This window comes from Phacochoerus africanus, chromosome 16 (genome assembly GCF_016906955.1).
Source record: "Phacochoerus africanus isolate WHEZ1 chromosome 16, ROS_Pafr_v1, whole genome shotgun sequence".
Lineage (NCBI taxonomy): Eukaryota > Metazoa > Chordata > Mammalia > Artiodactyla > Suidae > Phacochoerus > Phacochoerus africanus.
The window spans coordinates 18,161,968-18,182,561 of NC_062559.1; the positions used below are offsets into that span (position 1 = coordinate 18,161,968).

Below are 20,594 nucleotides of genomic sequence, written 5' to 3' on the forward strand. Positions count from 1 at the left end.
ATTTCCCTTGAAGGGAACTTTCAGGGGTGAGCTCGGTCTAGTCGTAAACTCTAGACAATCACATTTAGGATTTATGTCTAAACTATCAAACTGGATATAAACTCTAAACCATCACCTATGGACATCAATCTTTCCTCCAAAACCATGGGCTTTCGAGGTGCTTAGGCTAAGAGGCATTACTGAAGCTCTACTTAAATGTCAGGCCCCCACAATCTGATCTCATCCTACCTCTCCACGTTTATGTCTTACTACTTAATCCAACAAGAGCAAAACAAAACACAACCAAAAACCAAATAACCTTCCAGATAGGCTATTTCACACACCATCCTGCAAGACCCAGCTCATGCTCCAAGTTCTTGGGGAACCATCCCCCTCAAGCCTCACTGGCCTCTCTCTTTTCTCTAAATTTGGATTCTATTTTTTTTTCTTTTTAGGGCCACAGATGCGCCATATGGAAGCTCCCGGGCTAGGGGTCAAATCAGAGCTACAGCTGCTGGCCTATGCCACAGCCACAGCCACAGCAATGAGAGATCTGCCACATCTGCAACCTACACCACAGCTCACAGCAACGCTGGATCCTTAACCCACTGAGTGAGGCCAGGGATTGAACCCACATCCTCATAGATAGTAGTCAGATTCATTTCTGCTGAGCCACGACAGGAACTCCTAACTGCTGGATTCTATATCATCGACATTTACCTTCCATTTAAAATTTTCCATATCAGGAGTTCCCATTGTGGCTCAGTGGAAACAAATCCAACTAGCATCCATGAGGATGCAGGTTCGATCCCTGGCCTCGCTCAGTGGGTTAAGGATCTGGCATTGCTGTGATATAGGTCACAGACACAGCTTGGATCCTGCATTGCTGTGGCTGTGGTGTAGGCCGGCAGCTGTGGCTCGGATTTGACTCCTAGCCTGGGAACTTCCATATGCCGCACCTGTGGCCCTAAAAAGCAAAAAATAAATAAATAATAAAATAAAATAGTCCACATTAAGGAGTGTAGCAACTCCCTGCCTCCCCCCAACCCCCATTCCAAAATATACACACACTTTCCCCAGCTTCTCAGACCTAATACCTGGAAGAGTCTGGTTGTCTTGAGAGGAGAGGCACATGTTAAAGAATGGCTGCCCCTCCAAATTCCTCCCACAACTGAAATGTGAATTAATTTGATTTCAGGTCTTTTTGTTTTTTTAATTGAAATATAGTTGATTTACAATGCTTCATTCGTTTCTGGTGTACAGCAAAGTGATTGAGTTTTATATGTATACATTCTTTTTCATATCCTTTTCCATTATGGTTTATTACAGGATATCGAATGTAGTTCCCTGTGCTATACAATAAACCTTATTTTATAAATTTTTTTTTTCTTTATTGGCTGCAATATGGCATGCAGAAGTTCCTGGGCCAGGGATCAAACCCTTGCTACAACAGTAACCCAAGCTGCTGCAGTGACAACACCAGATCCTTAACCTGCTGAGCTACAGAGAACTCCAAGAACCTTGTTTTATTTCCATCTTTACGTAGATAAATTTGACCACTCTCATGGAATTAAAATGTTACCTTTAGAGTTTCTGCTGTGGCACAATGGGTTAAGAATCTGACTGCAGTGGCTCAGGTCACTGCAGAGGCGCAGGTTTGATCCCCAGCCTGATGAAGTGGGTTAAAGGATCTGCCATTGCTGCAGCTGGCATCAGTCCCTGGCCCAGGGAACTTCCATATGCCAAAGGTACAGCATTAAAAAAAAAAAAAAAAAAGAATGTCACCTTTAAATCTATTTTTACAGATGAGGAAATTGAGGCCTTAAGAAATGAAGTCACTTACCTAATAAGTTACATGCATTTGTCATTATTGTTTCACATTGAACTTCCTCTTCCCTCACCGCAGTTACCAACTAAACCTAAATCCTTGAGGGCAAGGAAAGCCATGTCTTGTGCATTTTCTGCCTTTACCATGACACTGATCCATCTCCTCTTGTTTCCCATGCAGGATCAAGAATGGGGCTGGGCACACAAAATGTGCTAAGGAAAGAATGTTTGGATTGAACTGAAACCCTGCAGAACGTGGACTATTTAGAGGCACTGAGTTTGGCCTCTGGGAGAATACTTGCCTCGGAACAGCAGTGAACAGCAATGGGCCAAAGGACACAGACAAAGTGTGTAGTCTTGTTTGCCCAGCTAAGTTATAAAAATCTCCTTATGTAGACTTATTTTGTAGCCCATATCGTTTTGAACAATGCTAGTCACAGAGTAGACACTCATGAAAAACAGTTTAATTGACTGACTGTCCTGGATCAGATTTGGTCTATGCTTCATGCAGCAACTAGAGTAGCTTTACCAAAAGGAAGCACCAGGCTGCCAAAGACGGCCCTGCTGGGCTGCAAGGCATTTTTCTTGGCCTTGAAGAAGAGTACCTAGGATCCTGTGCTGCCCTTTAGATACCAAAGAATCATTTTGAAAAGGGCTACAATAGAGTTTCTAATATATTATTAATTATTAGATAAAGTAATAGGCCACATCAAAAAGGCACCAACTCGAAGATGTTAAGTGGGGATGAATTCATTTTGGTCAACCACGATGTGTCACCCACTACCCTGAGTTAATGATGCAGCTTGTAACCAGCAATAGATGGAAGTGCTCTGATCCTAGAATTGGGATTATTTGTACCATGCTATAGCTAGTTGACCTACCAACTAAATAGCTTGGTTATTTCTACTTTTCTTATTTTGGTCCACACTCTGCCATGCTCATTTTTAAAGGAGAGAGGTTTAGTTGAGGTAGTGCCAGGATCCTACTTAATTTAAGGTAGTTTAACCTCCAAGGAGAAAGCAGGCTATTTATTTTAATCATTAACCCAGTCTTACCAATGAGCATCTTTCAATATGTTCAGGCAGTAAATGGGTTTAGTAAGTAATCAGTCAAGGAATCCAAAATACTTTGTTACTAAATATTGCAATTTTTATCCCTCTCCCTTTTTTCCCCAAAGGGAACTGGTATGGGAAGAGGGTTGGGAAAGTAAGTGAAAATACAGATTATGAGAATATTTGCCATTGATGATTTTTATTACCTTAAATCTAGGTAGGGAAATTTAGATGAGTTTAGGTGCATGAGGGACCCAGTAATCTAAGCATGGTCATTAAGATTTGGAAATTTAAGAGTTCTCATTGTGGATCAGCAGGTTAAGAACCCAGCTAGTATCCATGAGGATGCAGACTTGATCCCTGGCCTCACTCAGTGGGTTAAGGATCCATCGTTGCCATAAACTACAGCATGGGTTGCAGATGTGGCTTGGATCTGGTGTTGCTATGGTGAAACCTGGCATAGTTTCCCAAGCCTGGGAACTTCCATATCCTCCAGGTGCTGCCCTAAAAAAAAAGAAAAAAAAAATTGGAAAAAAATTTAGTTCCACTAACTACATCCCTTCTCATGGAGTCATTGGCTAATCATTGGCAAAGCCAGAGACATTTCCAAGTGGAGAAAGCAAGGCAAGTAGGCATTCAAAAGAGTAGGTGGTCTTCAAAGGTATTATGAGAGTCCAGTTCCCAAAAGAATTTTCCTAAGCAATCTACTAGGCCAGTTCCTTGAGTGGTCTAAAATCCTTATTTTTAAAAAATTGTGGTATAGTTGATATACAATATTGTATAAATTTCAGGTGTGCAACGTAGTGTTTCACAATTTTTAAATGTTATATTCCATTTATAGTTCTTATAAAATATTGGCTATATTCCCTGTGTTGTGCAATATATCCTTGTAGCTTCCTCATTTTATGTATGGTAGTTTGGACCTCTATCCCCTACACCTATCTTGCCCCTCCCTCCTTCCCTCTCTCCACTGGTAATCACTTGTTTGTTCTCTGTATCTATGAGTCTGTTTCTTTTTTGTTATATTCCCTAGTTTGTTTTATTCTTCAGATTCCACATATAAGTGATATCATACAGTATTTGTCTGCCTCTGTCTGACTTATTTCACTTAGCATAATACCCTCCAAATCCATTCATGTTGTTGCAAACAGCAAAATTTCATTCCTTTTTCTAAGTAGTATTCCATTGTGTGTGTGTGTGTGTGTGTGTGTGTGTGTGTACCACATCTCATTTATCCATTCATCTGTTAATGGACACTTAAGGTTGCTTCCATACCTTGGCAATTATAAATAATGCTACTGTGAATATTGGGGTGCATGTATCTTTTTTCCCCCAGCATTATTTTATTGCATGTCTCTTTCTGAATTAGTATTTTCAGTTTTTTTGGATATATACCCAGGAGTGGAATTGCTAGGTCATATGGTAGCTCTATTTCTAACGTTTTTAGGAACCTCCATACTGTTTTCCATAGTGGCTATACCAATTCACATTCCCACTAACGGTGTGGAACAGAGGGTTCTTTCTTCTCCACTTCCTGGACAACATCTGTTATTTGTGTTCTTTGGGATAATAGCCATTCTGACAGGTATGTGATAGCTCACTAAGGTTTTCATTTGCATTTCTTAAAAACCCTAGTTTAGAATAAATCAACTTATCACTTGTCACCACGTGTCCAAGAGGTCTCACCTGCTTAACTCTTCAAACTGAGTTTTGTTTTCCCCCAGCATTCAGGCTGAATAATGAATGGTATCCTTTACTACCCACACGTGTGCAATTAGGGATCACCCAGAATGGGCTCTTGGAAGTCAGGTTCCCAGACTTTGCTAAGGGAGATTCAGAACATGTAGACCAAGCCTCTGAGTAAGAAAAAAAACAATTTGATATTTTGCCTCTTTTTCAGGTTTCAGAATGGCAAATCAAAGGCTTCAAAAACTAGCCCAGTTAAATTTGAGAAAGAAACAATTGTTGATAGTGATGAGGTAAGAAAGACCATTAATTAGCAATGTTCATTTAGAGCCTTTCTTTGGAGTTGCTTTGAGTACTTTATAAGCTGAGTCTCACAAACTTCCTGTGGAAAAGCAAAAAAGGGTAGATTTATATAGAAAGCAAGGTTAATTTATCTAATTTTATGAAAGAGAAACAGAGACACCCAAAAGGGAAGAGACAGGGACATGTATATCATCTAGGAAGCAGGGCTCAAGCCCCAGGGACCAGGAATCTATTTCAGAGCACGATTGAGTGTTAAACTCTGATTTGCAGCAAAACTCCATTGGGTAGTTTCGTTTCTTCCCCAGGTTTATCAAATTCAAGTGAATTTTCCAGGCCAACTTTGATTTCATCAGCCAGAGGTAATGCAATTTGACATAAAACTAAAAACTACTCCAGTTTGGAACTCATGGAGTTAGCTAACTGCTGGGGTCTAATCTGGAAATGCAATACTTCAGAAAAATTTGGGAGTAAAAACATTTTTTCTGGAGAATATCCTCCCTCTAAAATTTAATTTTTTAAAAACTGTAAAAGAAAAATCTTCACATCTTCCCCCCATATAGGTTTTTCTGAGATAACTGTGATTCTAAATATATGTGTCATATTCGTGCAGCAGGTTTTTCAAATATATTTTTGTTTTGAACAAAAGGACTTAGTTTTACAAAAGGTGATAAAATTAGCTTCGGATCTCTCCCCTGTTTGATGCCACCCTCCCTAAAGGAATGTCTGGCTTGGCTCTGGTTCTCCTAGTCCTTCTCCAACCCCTGGGAATCGCCAGCTCCTGGCACTTTCCTCCTGGAGCGTAATACCTCCTCTCACGCACAGTTCTGTCCCATTCCTACTCTCTCCCTCTTCTCCATTCATTCACCCTCTTGCTCTTTTCACCCATCCGATGTAAGCCCACTTTCTTCTGAACCGCATCTCACCATATCACTTCCTTAGGGCCAGACAATCTTTAGAAATGCACATGCAGAGGATTGTGCTTTTTATCTGATTTCTGATGAGGACAAGCCCAAAGGCAGTAACGCAGAGCTTGTCTCTCCTCACGTTCTCTGTCCCTTTGATAGATCCTTAGATAGCCTAGGGCTAAGCGCACGGCCAGGCAACAACCCCCAGTCTGGTCCAGGCAACAACCCCCCGTCTGGGCTGCAGAAGGAGAAGGAGAAGGCTCAGCAACTCTACCATCAGATAGGACACTAAAACAGTCCGCCAATCGCCAGCACTACCACCAATAGAAAAATGCAGAGTGGGAGACAGGGAAGGGTTATCAAAATTCACTTACTTTTGGCCACCTTTCTGGAAGAAATCCTCAATCGCAAAAAAAATTCAAAAAGGCACCCTGCACCATTGTGTCTCCCTTCCTGTGTGTGCCCAGCTCGCTAAACAGTTATCCTCAGGGCTTCCTTCTACTCACAAACCTTCAGTTACTGCCCTTTTGTAACTTGCTTTTCTGCCCTCCCTGTTGATTTTTTCCTGCTCTCCTTCCTATAGGATTGGGAGAGGTGTGAGCCCTTGGGGTGATTTTTTTCCTGGGGGGGATCTTCGATGCTGCCCTTGTCTACTTCCCCTCCTAGCAGCTCCCAGCATTTCCCAAAGCTGGTTCCTGTGGACCAGCTTCCCTGTCAGGATGCCTTAGAACCTAGCTCTCCAGGCTGAGGCCCTCCTTTTAGAAACCCAAGGTGCAGAACATGAATTCTTCTCACTTAAGCTGGAGACCAGGTATTAGCCAAAGATGAGGTTGTTTAGGATAGGTACAACCTGAAACGACTAATTTTGATTTTTGTCTCTAGATTTTGGATGCAGTCGGGCAATCAAAATTTGTTCTAGGGAACCTTCACCATTACAGAGTCCATCCAAATTTGGTAGGTGATAAAAGCAATCCCCCACAATCTCCAAGAGCAAGTTTCAGCAGCGGTGCCCAAGACCCACGGCAGAGTATCCCAAGGGCAGTCAGCTTCTGGGACCCAGTGCATCCTCCTGTCCCAGGACACTGCTGGGGATGCAGCGGGGCAGGGAGGGTGGGGATGGGGGAATGGGGAAGAGGTGGTTCCTGCAGCTGATTTTTTTTAAGTTGAGAAAACATATTTACAATCAGGGAGTATGCATTCCTCTCCCTTCCTCCTTCTCAAATCCTCACCTCCCTCCTACTGATGGAACATCAAATTGAGTGGGACTGCCTCTCCCCCCACCACATCTTAAGAGACATGCTGTCTTTTGTGACTGCTTGTTCTTTTTTTTTTTTTTTTAAATGTTGTGCTTATTATGCATGTTAATGTGCTTGTGCCTGTGGAGAAACGTTGGTGGGTGGGAAGATGCAGATAAGGGCTGCCTGGGCCCCCTCCGGACTCCCTGAGCCGGGAGATTTGATCCCTGGCAGTTTCTCCCCTCTGCCTCTGAGAGAGTGGCAGAGAAGGCCTTTTGATTTAACACAGAAACTTCTGCTTGCCCTATTGTGTTGGGCACAATGTTACACTTTTTCACAAGAATTAAGTCATCTTGCTCCTTTTATTGTGGAAAATGTTCCCTCTTGTTTTGCCAGCCGCGAGGTCTGTTTGCAGGGAAAAGCCCTGAGAGAAGAAAGAGACAGGGAGCTTCAGACATTTTCTGTTAAATAAATTTCCAAGCAGATTTACCCAGCCCCTGCCCAGCTTCTGTCCCTACCCCACAGAGGCGAAAGATTAGCCAAGTGATTTGTAATTATTCTCTCGATCTAATCTGTTTGTCCCTCTGGCAACCTTTCTGTCTGCTCAGGCCCAGTACTATGAGCCTTTGAAGCCCACTGCACTGCATAAATTCCTGGCTCGAAACAAGAAAATCCAAGGCTTCACGTTAAAAGTCACAGAGTTTGATCAGGATAAAACCATGCTGATTCTGACCAACAACCCGCTTCCCTGCCCAATCGACCATCATGGCAAAGACATCCCACCAAAATACTTTTCCAAGGAGTTATTGCTCAAGGTAATGGCACCTGGGGAGGCTTTTTGGCACCTGGAGTAAGGACTCTGAACAAAGAGAAGAGTAAGCTTGAAGGGAGCTAACAGCATGGAGGATGGTACTCAGGAGCCAACCTCTTCTTTCTTATTCTTTACCAAACAGCATCTGAGATCCTGGGAAATATTCAGAATCAGATTTGCACAAACTTGGATCATGCACCTTCATTGCATAGAGAAGAAAGTTTCTTAATTCAAAACTGTTCCTCCTTGACCAAAGATATTTAATTTGTAATTAACAAAGGGTAAACTAGTCACTGGCTTCCTAGTTGAGTATAAAGTAGCAACAGATAAATCAGGAAATGAGGAGTAAGGAACAAAAACACATATCTAAACGGGGGAGTTCCCGTTGTGGCTCAGCAGAAACGAATCTGACCAGCATCCATAAGGACACAGGTTCGATCCCTGACCTTGCTCGGTGGTTAAGGATCTGGCATTGCCTTGAGCTGTGGTATAGATCGCAGATGCAGGTTGGATCTGGCATGGCTGTGGCTGTGGTGCAGGCCTGTGGCTACAGCTCTGATTCAGCCCCTAGCCTGGGAACTTCCATGTGTCCCGGGTGTGGCCCTAAAAAGACAAAAACAAACAAAGAAAGAAAAAAACAGGAAAGGGGTAAAGGGCTATGCTCTTGAGTGTCAGAAGGGAAGAGGAACAGAAAGTCTGCTATCACAGCAGCCCAACATTTGGGACTCTGTTATACACTGGAGAAGTTCAAATTCAGTAAACAATTGTTGGATATACACTAAGCTAGGAACCAAAATAGAAAGATGATTATAGGACAGAAGGAAGGAACTTGGAGTCTAACAGGAAGGACAGATCAATAAGTGAGATATAAAAAGGAATTATAATATACCAGGATATATGAATAATAAAAGAATATACAACATACACTAATGTGCAGTAGAGAACAGTATCTTTGTTGGGGGAAAGGAAGCAATCAGGGAAGTTTTACAGAGGAAGTGACCCCGGACAAAAAGAGTAGGAGAATATTGCAATCAGTGGGAACAGCAAAGGCGTGGAGACAAGAGATAGTGAAGTGCCTGTAGGGAGAGGTAAGAGAGTAAACAGCAGGAGATAAAAATTTACATTTTAGAAAGAAGTTTTTTGGAAATTGAGAGAAAATTGTATTAGTTGTGGAAGAGACAAAAAATCAGAACGATTAATTATGCAGTTAATACAATTGTCAAGGTGAGAGATGCTGAAGAATTGAACTAAATCAATAGCAGAGGAAGTGAAGAAAATCAATTTAGGAGAGATTTAGGAATCATGATCTAAAAAAGATCTTGACAGCCTTAAGAGCTGGTCTAATATAATAAGAAGTTAAACGAGATAAGTGAAAATGCAAACAAAAGAATCTAATTATAATAGAAATTTGATGCTGGGAATGGAATTACCCAGAAAGACAGAGTAAAATGTGGCCAATTTGGAATTAGTATTTCCTTAGTTGTTACATGGATGGCAGTGAGCGATTTCTTTCCGAAAGGGAGAATAAAATATTAACATCCAGGAGTTCCCATGGTGGCTCAGCAGAAACAAATTTGACTAGTATCCATGAGGATGCAGCTTCGATCGCTGGCCTGCTCAGCGAGTTAACGATTCAGCGTTGCCGTGAGCTGTGGTGTAACAGATCCCGAGTGGCTGTGGCTGTGGTGTAGGCGGGCAGCTACAGCTCCAATTCAACCCCTAGCCCGGGACCCTCCATATGCCACGGGTGTGGCCCTTAAAAAAAAAAAAAAGCAAATATCCAATGGTATATGCTGACAAAGGAGTTAATTAACTAATTCATTGCCTGTGGTCTCTTGGGTCTCAGAATTTGTGCCATTTGAACATAAGCTCAGTGGTCATTTCTCCTAGTCGGGGGTATTATCCATAGAGAAGAACAAATGCCAGACTAGGATTGCCTTGCTCAAGGTAGAGAAGGAAATGCAAGAACATCATGTAAGCTTAGTGTGAGAAGAGCTTTCTCCCAGCAGCTGGCACTTTGTGAGCCTTCCAGATCACGTGCAGGACCCGACTACATTCACGAGTAAATTGTACTACCAGCCAAACTGTATTAATAGACAGCATCAAGGCTCTGATTGTCAACGACTGGCAGCAACGTGATTTTATGGGGCTATCTGGAACAAGTCCAAGAGAATGGAAATGCCCACTACCTAGAATACTTCTTTAATATTCATGCTGCATCCCCTCCTTCTCTTGCTAGACAAATGTGACAATCTTTTGTGAGCCTGATTATGCACAAAAGAAGCATTCTTTTGCTATGCCTGGACATGTGTGAAAGAACAGTGCAGGTTCCAGCAATGGAGCTGAAGAATGGATCTGATGTGTCTGTCATAGTGATATCTGTCTTTTTTTTTTTTTTTTTTGTCTTTTTAGGGCCGCACCTGAGGCATGTGGAGGTTCCCAGGTTAGGAGTCTAATCAGAGCTGTAGCTGCCAGGCTATGCCACAGCCACAGCAATGCCAGATCCAAGCCACGTCTTCTACCTACACCACAGCTCACAGCAACACCGGATCCTTAACCCACTGAGAGAGGCCAGGGATTGAACCCACAACTTCATGGTTCCTAGTCAGATTTATTTCCGTTGCACCATGACAGGAACTCCTGTCACAGTGATTGTTATATTCACAGCATTTTCTAAGTGAAATGGCCCTACCACAGTTTGTGACAAAGAGGATGCCCCCAAAGGTCCTACTTAGAATAATTGCACTCAGTTCTCTACTCCTACTGAAGACAGAGGAGGACACCAGACCCAGTAAAGCAAAACTCATGGGCTGGCTAGCGGCTAGGTCAGTGGTTGGTACTGCCAAACCCAAGCAAACAAAGCCCCCAAACCAAACCAAAAGCAAAACCAATTAACCTACCAACAACCCAAATCCCTGAGCTAATCAGATGCTTGCTTCCTGGTATCTGAATTGGGAGAGGAAAAAATTGAGGCTGTGGGAATGAAAGCTGAAAGAGGGAGGCCATAAAAGAGCCAAGCACGAAGAAGAAGGTAGGGTCAGGTTGAAGTAGGACTAGATAAGCAGAAGCCATAGGTAGAAAAAAAGCTATGTGCAGTAAAGGTAAGGAGTGAACATTAGAGACAGAAGCAGAAAGGAAGAAAGTAGGAAACATGTCAATGAGATGCTGCTAGAGTCAAGATAAACAAGCTCATGCAGCAGTGGTCCTTAGCGAGTGCTGCATTGGATTCCAAAGAACTTTTTTATTCTTATGCTTCTTCTCTAAGGTCTAGCTCTGCTAAGGTTTCTGCTCTTTTGTGGCCAAAATATTAGCTAGGTCTTACGTCCTATGCACATATTTTGTTACAGTAAAACCCCTATTAGTTGAGGTAACTTGAAGGAATTCCTGATTCTCAAAACTGGAAGAGCTTAAAGAGAATGTGTATAGAATCACAAAAACATAGTTCAGCTAGTATTTTTTAAAAAGAGGTTTGAAAATTCATATTCATTCATGTTTTCTGTCATCCTTTCATTCATTCAGTAAGTCTTTATTGAGCACCTACTATAGGCCAGGCAATGTTATGGGATAGTAGGGGCCTATCAGTGACTAAATCAAAGTTTAATTCCACTGAGCTAAACAGACCATGAACAAGCCAACAATTGCACGGAAGTAATGTACAATGGGATAAACACCCAAAAAGCAGGACAAGAGAATGAAGAGTGATGGGTGTGAGTGGTGACTTTAGATGGTGTAGTTAGGGAAGGCTTGCATAAGCAGAGATGACATTTGAAGAGAGACTTTAATGGGATGTGTCCTATAGTTGTTACGCCTGGCGTATTATTTTCATTTCAGATTGCCACACTTTAGGAAGAATACAAATTGCAATTTTTCCAAATGAATTAAAATGAGAGTGATCAGAAGAACAGGGAACCCAAATTACAAAACAAAAACAAAACCCAAAAAAACCCAAAAAAAACCGAACCACCTTCCCAACACCCCCAAACCCAAAACCCAAAACAAAACAACTTCAAAACATTGGCAGTGTTGAGCCTGGAAGAGAGAGGGAGCTCACGGGGAACATGACGGATTTCTTCAAATTCTTTAAGGACTCTGTGGACAAGACACTAGATTTGTCCTGTTTGAACTATAGAGTGGAAGTTACAGGGAGATGGCTATCAGCTGATCAAAGATTAAAAGCTTGGGTTTGTAGGTATGGGAACACTGATCACTTGCTAGTGATACTATGCACGGGATAAGAGTGTCAGATGAATGGTTAGACTGGATGATCTTTTAAGATTCTTTCTCAAAGCCTTTGAGTCTATGACTTTAATGGTGATTAAATTATTACTTCACAAAACATTGCATTCTGCCTTTTCACTGCAGACATAGAATGGCATGTGAATGAGGCAGCCATCCCCAAGAAAGGTGGGTAGAGTCCCATGGATCTCTTTCCCAATTTATCACCAAATTTCCTAAGCAATTCAGTAACTGAATTCTTCTCAGAACTGGTCAATTCCTCTGCCGTTTACTTCAAAGGGCCAGTGGGCAAGCTCAGTCTATTATTTTGGAAACTGACCAAACTTTGGACAAGTCAGCTGGCTCTGAACCCAATAGGTATTAGCCCACTCAGGGAACTGCTTGCTTCCTCTTCTTCTGGTTTCTGCATTCCTACTGCCATATTTGGCAGTTTTGTTGCATGATTTTAGGGGAACTGAAGCTTAGTCCAGGAGCTTAGTTCAGCCTTTAAGTCCAGGAAACTCAGCTAACTCCCCTAATTACTCTTCTTCCCTCTGCTGCAGGAAAGCAATCAGCTCAAACCCACTGGGAACTACCTACCCCTGATGTCTCAGAAAAAAAAGCTGAAACCAGTCTTTCCTGTGACACTGTTGGAGGATCCTACATCCAAACATGAACAATGGTTTAGGTTAAGTCCTGGCACTTTCTTACCTTTTCTTTATTCATGTCAGTATCTCTCTCTCTCTCTCTTTTTTTTTTTTTTTTGGTCTTTTTGTCTCTTGAGGGCCGCACCTGCGACATGTGGAGGTTCCCAGGCTAGGGCCTGAATCAGAGCTGTTGCTGCCAGCCTACACCACAGCTCACAGCAATGCCAGATCCTTAACCCACTGAGTGTGGCCAGGGATTGAACCCGCAACCTCATGGTTCCTAGTCAGATTCATTTCTGCTGCGCCATGACAGGAACACCAAGTATCTCTTTTCAATATGATCTAACAAACACTTTTTGATTGTTGGGAATATGGGCAACTGTGTAATAATAAGACAGCTTCTCTACATGACCTCCAACCTCATTTCCAACTTAACAAAAGAGAAACACTAATGCAAAAACTAAGGTTTTTCATGAGAATGATTTCAAGAGTGAAGAGAAGTATTCAAAAATCCATGCTTTTCCCTCAGTGCATGTTAAGTGTTATTAACATAGGAATAATGTGCTTTGCATGAGATTTGATTTGAAATTGGTTATAGGACCAGCCTGTGTCTAGTTTGGAGAGGAGAGAGGAAATGCTTGAGTTTCTTATGGGTTTACAATGCTAGGTTCTAGAAGCATCCCTTTCACTGAATAATACCCATCTCTATACCACGAAAACCTTCCTTCCCCTTTAGAATCTGAGAATGTAGCGACAGTTTCCATTAACTCCATGCTCTAGGACCTACTAAATTAATTTTCTTTTTTGGAAAAAAAAAAAAAAGTTATGGCCACACCATTGGCACATGGAAGTTCCCAGGCTAGGGACTGAATCTAAACTGTAGCTGTGACCTCCACTGTAACTGTGGCAACACCGGATCCTTTAACCTACTGCAACAGGCCAGGGATCAAACCTATGCCTCCACAGTGACCCAAGCCACTTCAGTCAGATTCTTAACCCACTGCGCCATGACGGGAACTCCTAAATGAACTCTCTTTGTTCAGGTTTTCCACAGACAAGGATTTCAAGAGTGAGGGGAGGTATTCAAAGTTCTATGCTTTGAGAAGACAGAAAAGAATGTACCCTCAGCTCAACTTTGCTCCAGGCTGTAGAAGAGATACGAAGAATGATGGTAAGCTCCTCTTTTTCAAAGCAATGGTTTATGGGATAGAGATGAGGGCAGGAAGGACAACCTATGGGGACAAGGGATAAGGACAAATGCACATCTCTCTTGGAGGTTCTGGAGACTATTTTCCCCTGTAGCATGGAAGCCAAAAACTTCTATGATAGAGGCCCAAGTGGTACTAGGCTTTGGACCCTGTTTAAACCCTCAGATTCCAAGAAAGCTCCAGCACAGTGTTTCCCAAACTACATCACCTACCACTTTACTAGTTTTGGTCAATGTGTTACTTGCCCTATTATTTATTTAATGTTTTTCTTTAAAATGATTTTTTTTTTTTTGGTTCTTGTCCTAATTAATACAATATCATTGACATCATGGATTTGATATACTAATTACATGTTTTTTTCCTCTGACATACCTTTGATCAAATTCATGATTTTTTTTTTTTGTCTTTTTGCCTTTTCTAGGGCCACTCCTGTGGCACATGGAGGTTCCCAGGCTAGGGGTCTAATCAGAGCTGTAGCTGCCGGCCTACGCCAGAGCCACAGTAGCTCGGGATCCGAGCCACCTACACCACAGCTCACGGCAACGCAGGATCATTAACCCACTGAGCAAGGCCAGGGATCGAACCTGCAACCTCATGGTTCCTAGTTGGATTTGTTAACCACTGTGCCACAACGGGAACTCCCAAAATTCATAATAATTAAAATTTAAAATGTTTATCTATGTATCACCTAAAACTACCCAGTGGCATGCATATCATACTTTTTTTTTTGTCTTTTTTGCCATTTCTTGGGCCGCTCCTGCAGCATATGGAGGTTCCCAGGCTAGGGGTCTAATCAGAGCTGTAGCTGCCAGCCTACGCCAGAGCCACAGCAACACAGGATCCCGAGCCACGTCTGCAACCTACACCACAGCTCACGACAACGCAGGATCCTCAACCCACTGAGCAAGGGCAGGGATCGAACCTGCAACCTCATGGTTCCTAGTTGGATTCGTTAACCGCTGCGCCACAACGGGAACTCCACATATACTTTGAGGAAGACTGCCTAGAAGGACCAAAGAAAAAGCTGTGAGTCTCAGAGGTCCATGGGTCTCTTTGGGATTGAGGCAGACCATGGGGGTGGAAGAGGTTTGGGGTAAGGGTTTACGGAAGAGGGTGCAACAAGAATGCTCCTCACCAATTATCATTCATTTAGCAACATTAATGGGGCACTTATGAAGTGTTAGACATTTATCAGGCACCAATAATAGCACTTTCAATATGTCAGATAGATGAATGGGCTAGGTCATGAAGGGTCTTGTTTACATTTGTATAAAACAGAGCTTAGGTTTTTTTGTTTTTTTTGTTTTTTTTGGTCTTTTTACCTTTTCTAGGGCCATTCCCACGGCATATGGAGGTTCCCAGGCTAGGGTCTAATCGGAGCTGCAGCCACCAGCCTACACTAGAGCCACAGCAACGCGGGATCCGAGCCGCATCTGCAACCTATACCACAGCTCACAGCAACGCTGGATCCTCAACCTACTGAGCAAGGACAGGGATCGAACCCGCAACCTCATGGTTCCTAGTCGGATTCGTTAACCACTGCGCCACGACGGGAACTCCAAAACAGAGCTTAGGTTTTATCCAGTAGGTGGTTGGGACCCATTGGAGGATTTCAGAGCACTGAACATACAGTATTACAAGTATAATTGATGGGTCCTCAGACTTCACCAGCCTATGGCTCCAAGATAAAGTTCATTTTTCCTATGAGGGTTCTCTCTTCAAGAAATTTCTGAAACTCCCTAAGCGTACCTCCCTAAGGTTCATTCTACAAGGTCATCCTAGTGATCGCCATCCATCCGGAGTCCAAACAGTCACAGTTCCAGGGGTACGAGGTCATATCGTACCATTCCTGACCTGGCTTCCTCAAGCTTCTCTTCTCCTCCTGTATCCATCTGCCACCCAATCCAATGGCCACCTATCTATCGCCTCTCTTAACTCCCTACATACAACTAAGCTGTGGTATTAAACACTTCATAGTGTGGAGAAAAGTTAAAAGATGGCAGAGAATCATTTGTCTTGCTTTAAAATGGGCCACTCTTAGGCTCAGCCTCAAACTCCCCTCAGTTCCTTCACATTTCTCTGCAGGTCCCCAGCACATTACCCATTCTTGGGAGTCTCTTGTCTTATCTACACTGTCTCTACCTAGGCTCCCAATACTTGGCCCAAGGAAAGGGAAGGGGTTGTTTCTTCCCCAAAGCCTGATTATCTTCAGCCCCAAAATAAGTAAGAATATCTATTTCCTGCAAGGGAAACTCCACATGGAAAGCAATGTTTGAGCTTCATAAGCCAGCTAAGTCATACATAATAGTACATTTAGTAAAGTTGGAGTAAATCTTAAGTGATACAGTGTGCAGGATATCAGCTGTTTAGTTTAAATCCATACTGGAAGACAGAATATAGAATCTAATCTGATTAGAATTCTCTGATTTTTCAAAGGCATAATTCTGTTAAGGTAACCCAGTTTACCTCTATAACCAGAACGCTTAATATCTCAGTCTGCAGCATTTATTAGACTTATGGTGACTTTACAATTTCCCTCAAGAAAAATGAGTGGATATTTACTTATGTATCTAAAGGGCCCATTATAGGGCTTTTCCTAAACAAAGACAATCTACTGTGAAGTTGAGCAATGTCTCCACTTTAAGCAAAAGAGAACCTAGCAACTGCTCCTTCCACCAATGGTCCAGGTTTACCAGGCATCCAAGGAAAGAAAGATAACAGAATGGTTTGAATTGGGGCCATGAAGGCTGGTTAGGAGTCTGTCCAAGAAACAAACAGGACCTGAATTAAGGTGATAGCAGTAGGAATAAGGAAACAGATTTAAGGGATATTTACAAGGCATAATGCTTCAAAAAAGTGCGGAGGGATGGGAGCAAGAGCCCACAGTGGAGGCGTGACACTGAAGCCAAAGGTAGAAACAGTGTCTTAGTTGCTCTTTCAGACAGGAGAAGGGAAAACCAACATACATTTTAGGAAAAGACCAAGAGGAATATGAACATCCAAGTGAATGTACCTTAACTTAGTAAGAATGGGTACAAATGGAATCATTTGAAAGGGTGGAATTAAACAGGGAAGAATTGGCAGTGTTTTAAATAGCTTGTTGAGGAAGGAAAGAATTACAAAGAAGGTTGGGAAAGGCAGTCCGTTGTCCAAAATCTTCCCTCTTGGTAAGAGTAAAGATCAGCTTTCTCGGCCCTTCAAGTGGGTCTCTTTTCATGCCTCACATTGTGTCCTTCTAAGCCCTCTGGAAACCCACACTCACGAAGGTTCCCTGTGCTTTGTTGCAGTCTCCAAGAAGTCTGAGAGCGCCTTGCCAACTTCCCAAATGATCTGGGAACCATTAACCCTTTCATCGCTTCTGGAGGAGAAGCCCACCAGAACTGCGCCAGGAGCGAGCACGTTCCGCAGTGGAAGGGCCCAGCAGTGGATTATAAAAAATGCCACTGTTACTAAGTGAAAACAAACCCTTCCTTGCCCCTCGCTTCGTCTCCACAGACTGAAGGGCCTACAGATGCCGTCATCTAGGGCGTGCAACCAAATAAACGAACTTCCTGCTCACTGCAGGTCTAGGCTGCCGGGTAGCTTGCAGGGTGGGCCATGGCTACCCCCGCTCTGCCACCAGCGACTGAAGGGGCGGGGACGCGGCCCCGGGAGCTCACTGCCTGGCCCCGCCTCCGCGCGGCTGGGGAAGGAGGAGAGGGCGTGGTCACGTCCCTTGGGGGTGAGAGCGGCCGCGACCGGCGGGGAGGGCGGGCCTTCTCTCCGAGTGACGGGACCGGGGCCCAACCGGCGCCAAAGCACGGGGCCGGCCTTCCTGGAGCCTCTTCCGCTTGCCGGCTGCGGCGCCTGGGACGGTTGCGGTGGGTCTGGGCGCTGGGAAGTCGTCCAAGATGATTAAAAAATTCGACAAGAAGGACGAGGAGTCTGGTACGCGCAGGGCTTCTGACGCCCACCCTCAGCCGCGAGGGCCCCTCCCCCCCGCCGCCGCCACCTGCTCCGGGGACTGCGCACCTGGGGGCGTGGGCGTCGGTGTGCCAGGGGGCCGGAGTTGGAGCCCAGCCCCTCCTCCGCCTCGCTCAGCTCCAGCCCGGGGCCTGCCCCTAGCCCCTCCCCCGGTCGCCGGAGCCTCCCCTCGGGTCGTGCGCTCCCTCCCCGGCGCCCGCGCGATGCCTCGGGCAGCTCTGCGGCCCCGCCCCCAGCCCCCTCCCCCGGCGCAGCTCCTCGGAGCCACCTCCGCTGGTTCGCCGGGGGTGGGCTTCCCGCCAAAGAGGCGGGCGCAAGGCAGGGGGCGGGGGCGTGTGTGTGCGCGTGCGGGAGGCGGGGGGTGGGGAGGGTCGGGGCTGGGGACTGGTAGTGTTAGGCCCGGAGTGGATTTGCGAAAAATAGGATAGTGTGTGAATGAACCTTGGGGTGCCTTGTATCTTACAGTCTTCCTGGGGCCCGTTTGCTCTGTCCGCTTCCTTGGGGGCAAGGCTGTTCCGTGATACCTAGCTCATTTAATACTCAAGCACCCGAACGTGAGTTGTATTTTGATACCCATCTTTGGTCCAGAGCAAAAGCGGAAGCTGCCAAGCCACCTCAAAAAGCAAAACAAACACAATAACAAAAACCCTCAGTGATTGATAGCTACTTTCAGGAACGTGATCGAAGATTGGGTTAGTAAACCTCTGTGACCCTTTCCAGCTTGGAATTTATGTATCATCTGATGAACTCTTCTGCTTCGCAGTAAATGATAGAAACACATAAAGCAGTGCTCTCCTTTAGAGAAATCCACAGGACCCTACCACGATCTCATTAATCTTAGTTGTGTGGCCACGACAGATATTTGTAACATTCATCTCAAAAGAGGGCAGGAAAAGAAGACACTCATTTCAGGCAGGGTTTCTGCAAAGGAGAAGTACAAGTTCTTACAGGTTTGCGAGGACAGAGCTAGTGCCAGAATCAAAATGATTTTAACCAATTTATATGAGTATTAGTGATGATTATCACTGTGATATCCAAATGGTCATTTCACTTGGGTGAGATTTCCCAAGCATTCAGTACCCTTCTTTAGAAAGAGTTTGTGTAGGACAGCTATTAAAGACATTTTTTGTTTTGTCTTGTTTTATGATATAGGTAGTGGTTCCAATCCTTTTCGGCATCTGGAGAAGAGTGCTGTCTTACAGGAGGTATGGCTTGGAAGTGTAGTGTGTTTTGTCTTTTCTGTTCCATTTTAGAATGCTGGACTGAGGGCCCCAGGCTATGTGGTACAAATTAAGAATCATGGAATGTAACCAAGTTCAGAGAATATAGACTTGAGGGAAAAAGAAGAAGGGTTAACTTGTCATAGGAGAGTCTAGACCTTATAGAAATGCAAAAATATGTAGACTCTATCACATGTTGAGAATTTTAAATAAAACCCCAAAAGAGGTGTTTAATGCAAGGTTATTGAAGGAAATTATAGATAATAAGCTCATTATATTCAAACGATTTAGCTAAATATTGTTATTCTTAATAGGTAATGCCCAATAGCAGCTGATCTAAGGAAATTAGAATGGATAGTAAAGACTGGAAAAGCAAGGCTGCATCTAATTATTATAATAAATTGAAAAATGTAAGAAATATTATTTGGCTACTGTGATTAAAATATAGTATTTATTATATTAAAGTTTATTTTTAATAAATTTTAATAACCATGATGGAAAAGATAGAAAATAAACTATGAATAACAGCTTTTTATTTCCACAGGCTCGTATATTCAATGAAACACCCATCAATCCAAGAAGATGTTTGCATATTCTTACAAAGATTCTTTACTTATTGAACCAGGTAAATTATTTTGATTTTCCTCAGTTTTGTGTCCTGGAACATAACCTACAGTGAAGTACTTTCTGAAAAGTATAATTATTTAGGTTTTAAAAATTCACTTAATTAAGAAATCTGCAGTTTTTGGTTAACATAACAGTATGTAAAATGTCCTGAGGACAAGAATTTTGACATATACTTCTTTTTCATTCATGAGGTGTATCAAGTAAGCACATGGGAGATTTTCAATATTGATTTGAATTTAACAAGTCTTAATTAATGTTAAAACATGTTGTGTAGATTTGTTCAGAGGTCTTTATGTCTGACCAAAAATATATTGCAAAAATCTTAGACAAATTCCAGATAGATATCTTGTCCTTTTATGGAGGTTATAGTGATGCTTTAGAGCTTTGATTTTAACATTCAAATTTTATGCAGGCATGCCTTGATTTATTGTGCTTTGTTTTATTGTATTTTTTTTTTAGTAAATTGAAGGTTTGTGGCAACCCTGTGTTGTCAAATGATGGTGAGCATTTTTAGCAATAAAGGATTAAATTGAGATATTTACATTGTTTTTTAAGACATAATACTGTTGCACAAAGTAGACTACAGTATGGTATAAACATAACTTTTATATGCACTGGGAAATCAGAAAATTCCTGTGAGTGCTTTAGTGGAATATTTACTGTATTGTGATGGTCTAGAACCGAACTCGCGATATCTCTGAGCTCTGCCTGCTGCACCATTGGCAATATGATTCTGAGCTTAACTATTCTGTGCCTTAATGTCCTTTTTGTAAATGGGAATTATAATCATCATACTTGTTTTATAAAGTGTGATTAAATGAGACAATAAATGTAAAGCACTGAGAATAGTCCTGGACACATAGACACATTCAGGCATAGTTTTCATTCAGTCATTTTACATGTATGTTGATTACAT

The 20,594-nt window shown here is 42.9% G+C and overlaps 2 protein-coding genes across 3 annotated transcripts in view; both read left to right on the forward strand.

Moving 5' to 3' along the window:
* The first annotated feature begins 1,996 nt into the window (after positions 1 to 1,996).
* Positions 1,997 to 17,326, forward strand: TSGA13 (testis specific 13). The gene is made up of 7 exons (XM_047763529.1): positions 1,997 to 2,153; positions 4,759 to 4,837; positions 6,635 to 6,706; positions 7,596 to 7,802; positions 12,577 to 12,701; positions 13,704 to 13,831; positions 17,156 to 17,326. Exons 1-7 carry the CDS (start codon positions 2,131 to 2,133, stop codon positions 17,323 to 17,325), a joined length of 804 nt encoding a protein of 267 aa, XP_047619485.1. The 5' UTR covers positions 1,997 to 2,130; the 3' UTR covers position 17,326.
* A 332-nt stretch (positions 17,327 to 17,658) lies between these two features.
* Positions 17,659 to 20,594, forward strand: part of COPG2 (COPI coat complex subunit gamma 2) — a 119,339-nt gene continuing 116,403 nt past the window's right edge. The window contains exons 1-3 of one of the 2 annotated variants that reach the window (XM_047763525.1): positions 17,659 to 17,795; positions 18,984 to 19,036; positions 19,596 to 19,676. In XM_047763525.1, coding sequence (XP_047619481.1) covers positions 17,759 to 17,795; positions 18,984 to 19,036; positions 19,596 to 19,676 — 171 coding nt within the window. In that variant the 5' untranslated portion in view covers positions 17,659 to 17,758. The remainder of the gene's footprint in view (positions 17,796 to 18,983; positions 19,037 to 19,595; positions 19,677 to 20,594) is intronic. The other variant, XM_047763524.1, reaches the window with a different exon arrangement.

Excerpts from the sequence above, each read along its gene's own strand:
- TSGA13 (XM_047763529.1), top strand. The coding sequence starts at position 2,131 with ATGGGCCAAAGGACACAGACAAA. Across the intron at positions 12,702-13,703 it reads AAACATGAACAATGGTTTAG|GTTTTCCACAGACAAGGATT; the intron begins GTTAAGTCCTGG and ends CTCTTTGTTCAG. Across the intron at positions 13,832-17,155 it reads AAGAGATACGAAGAATGATG|TCTCCAAGAAGTCTGAGAGC; the intron begins GTAAGCTCCTCT and ends GCTTTGTTGCAG.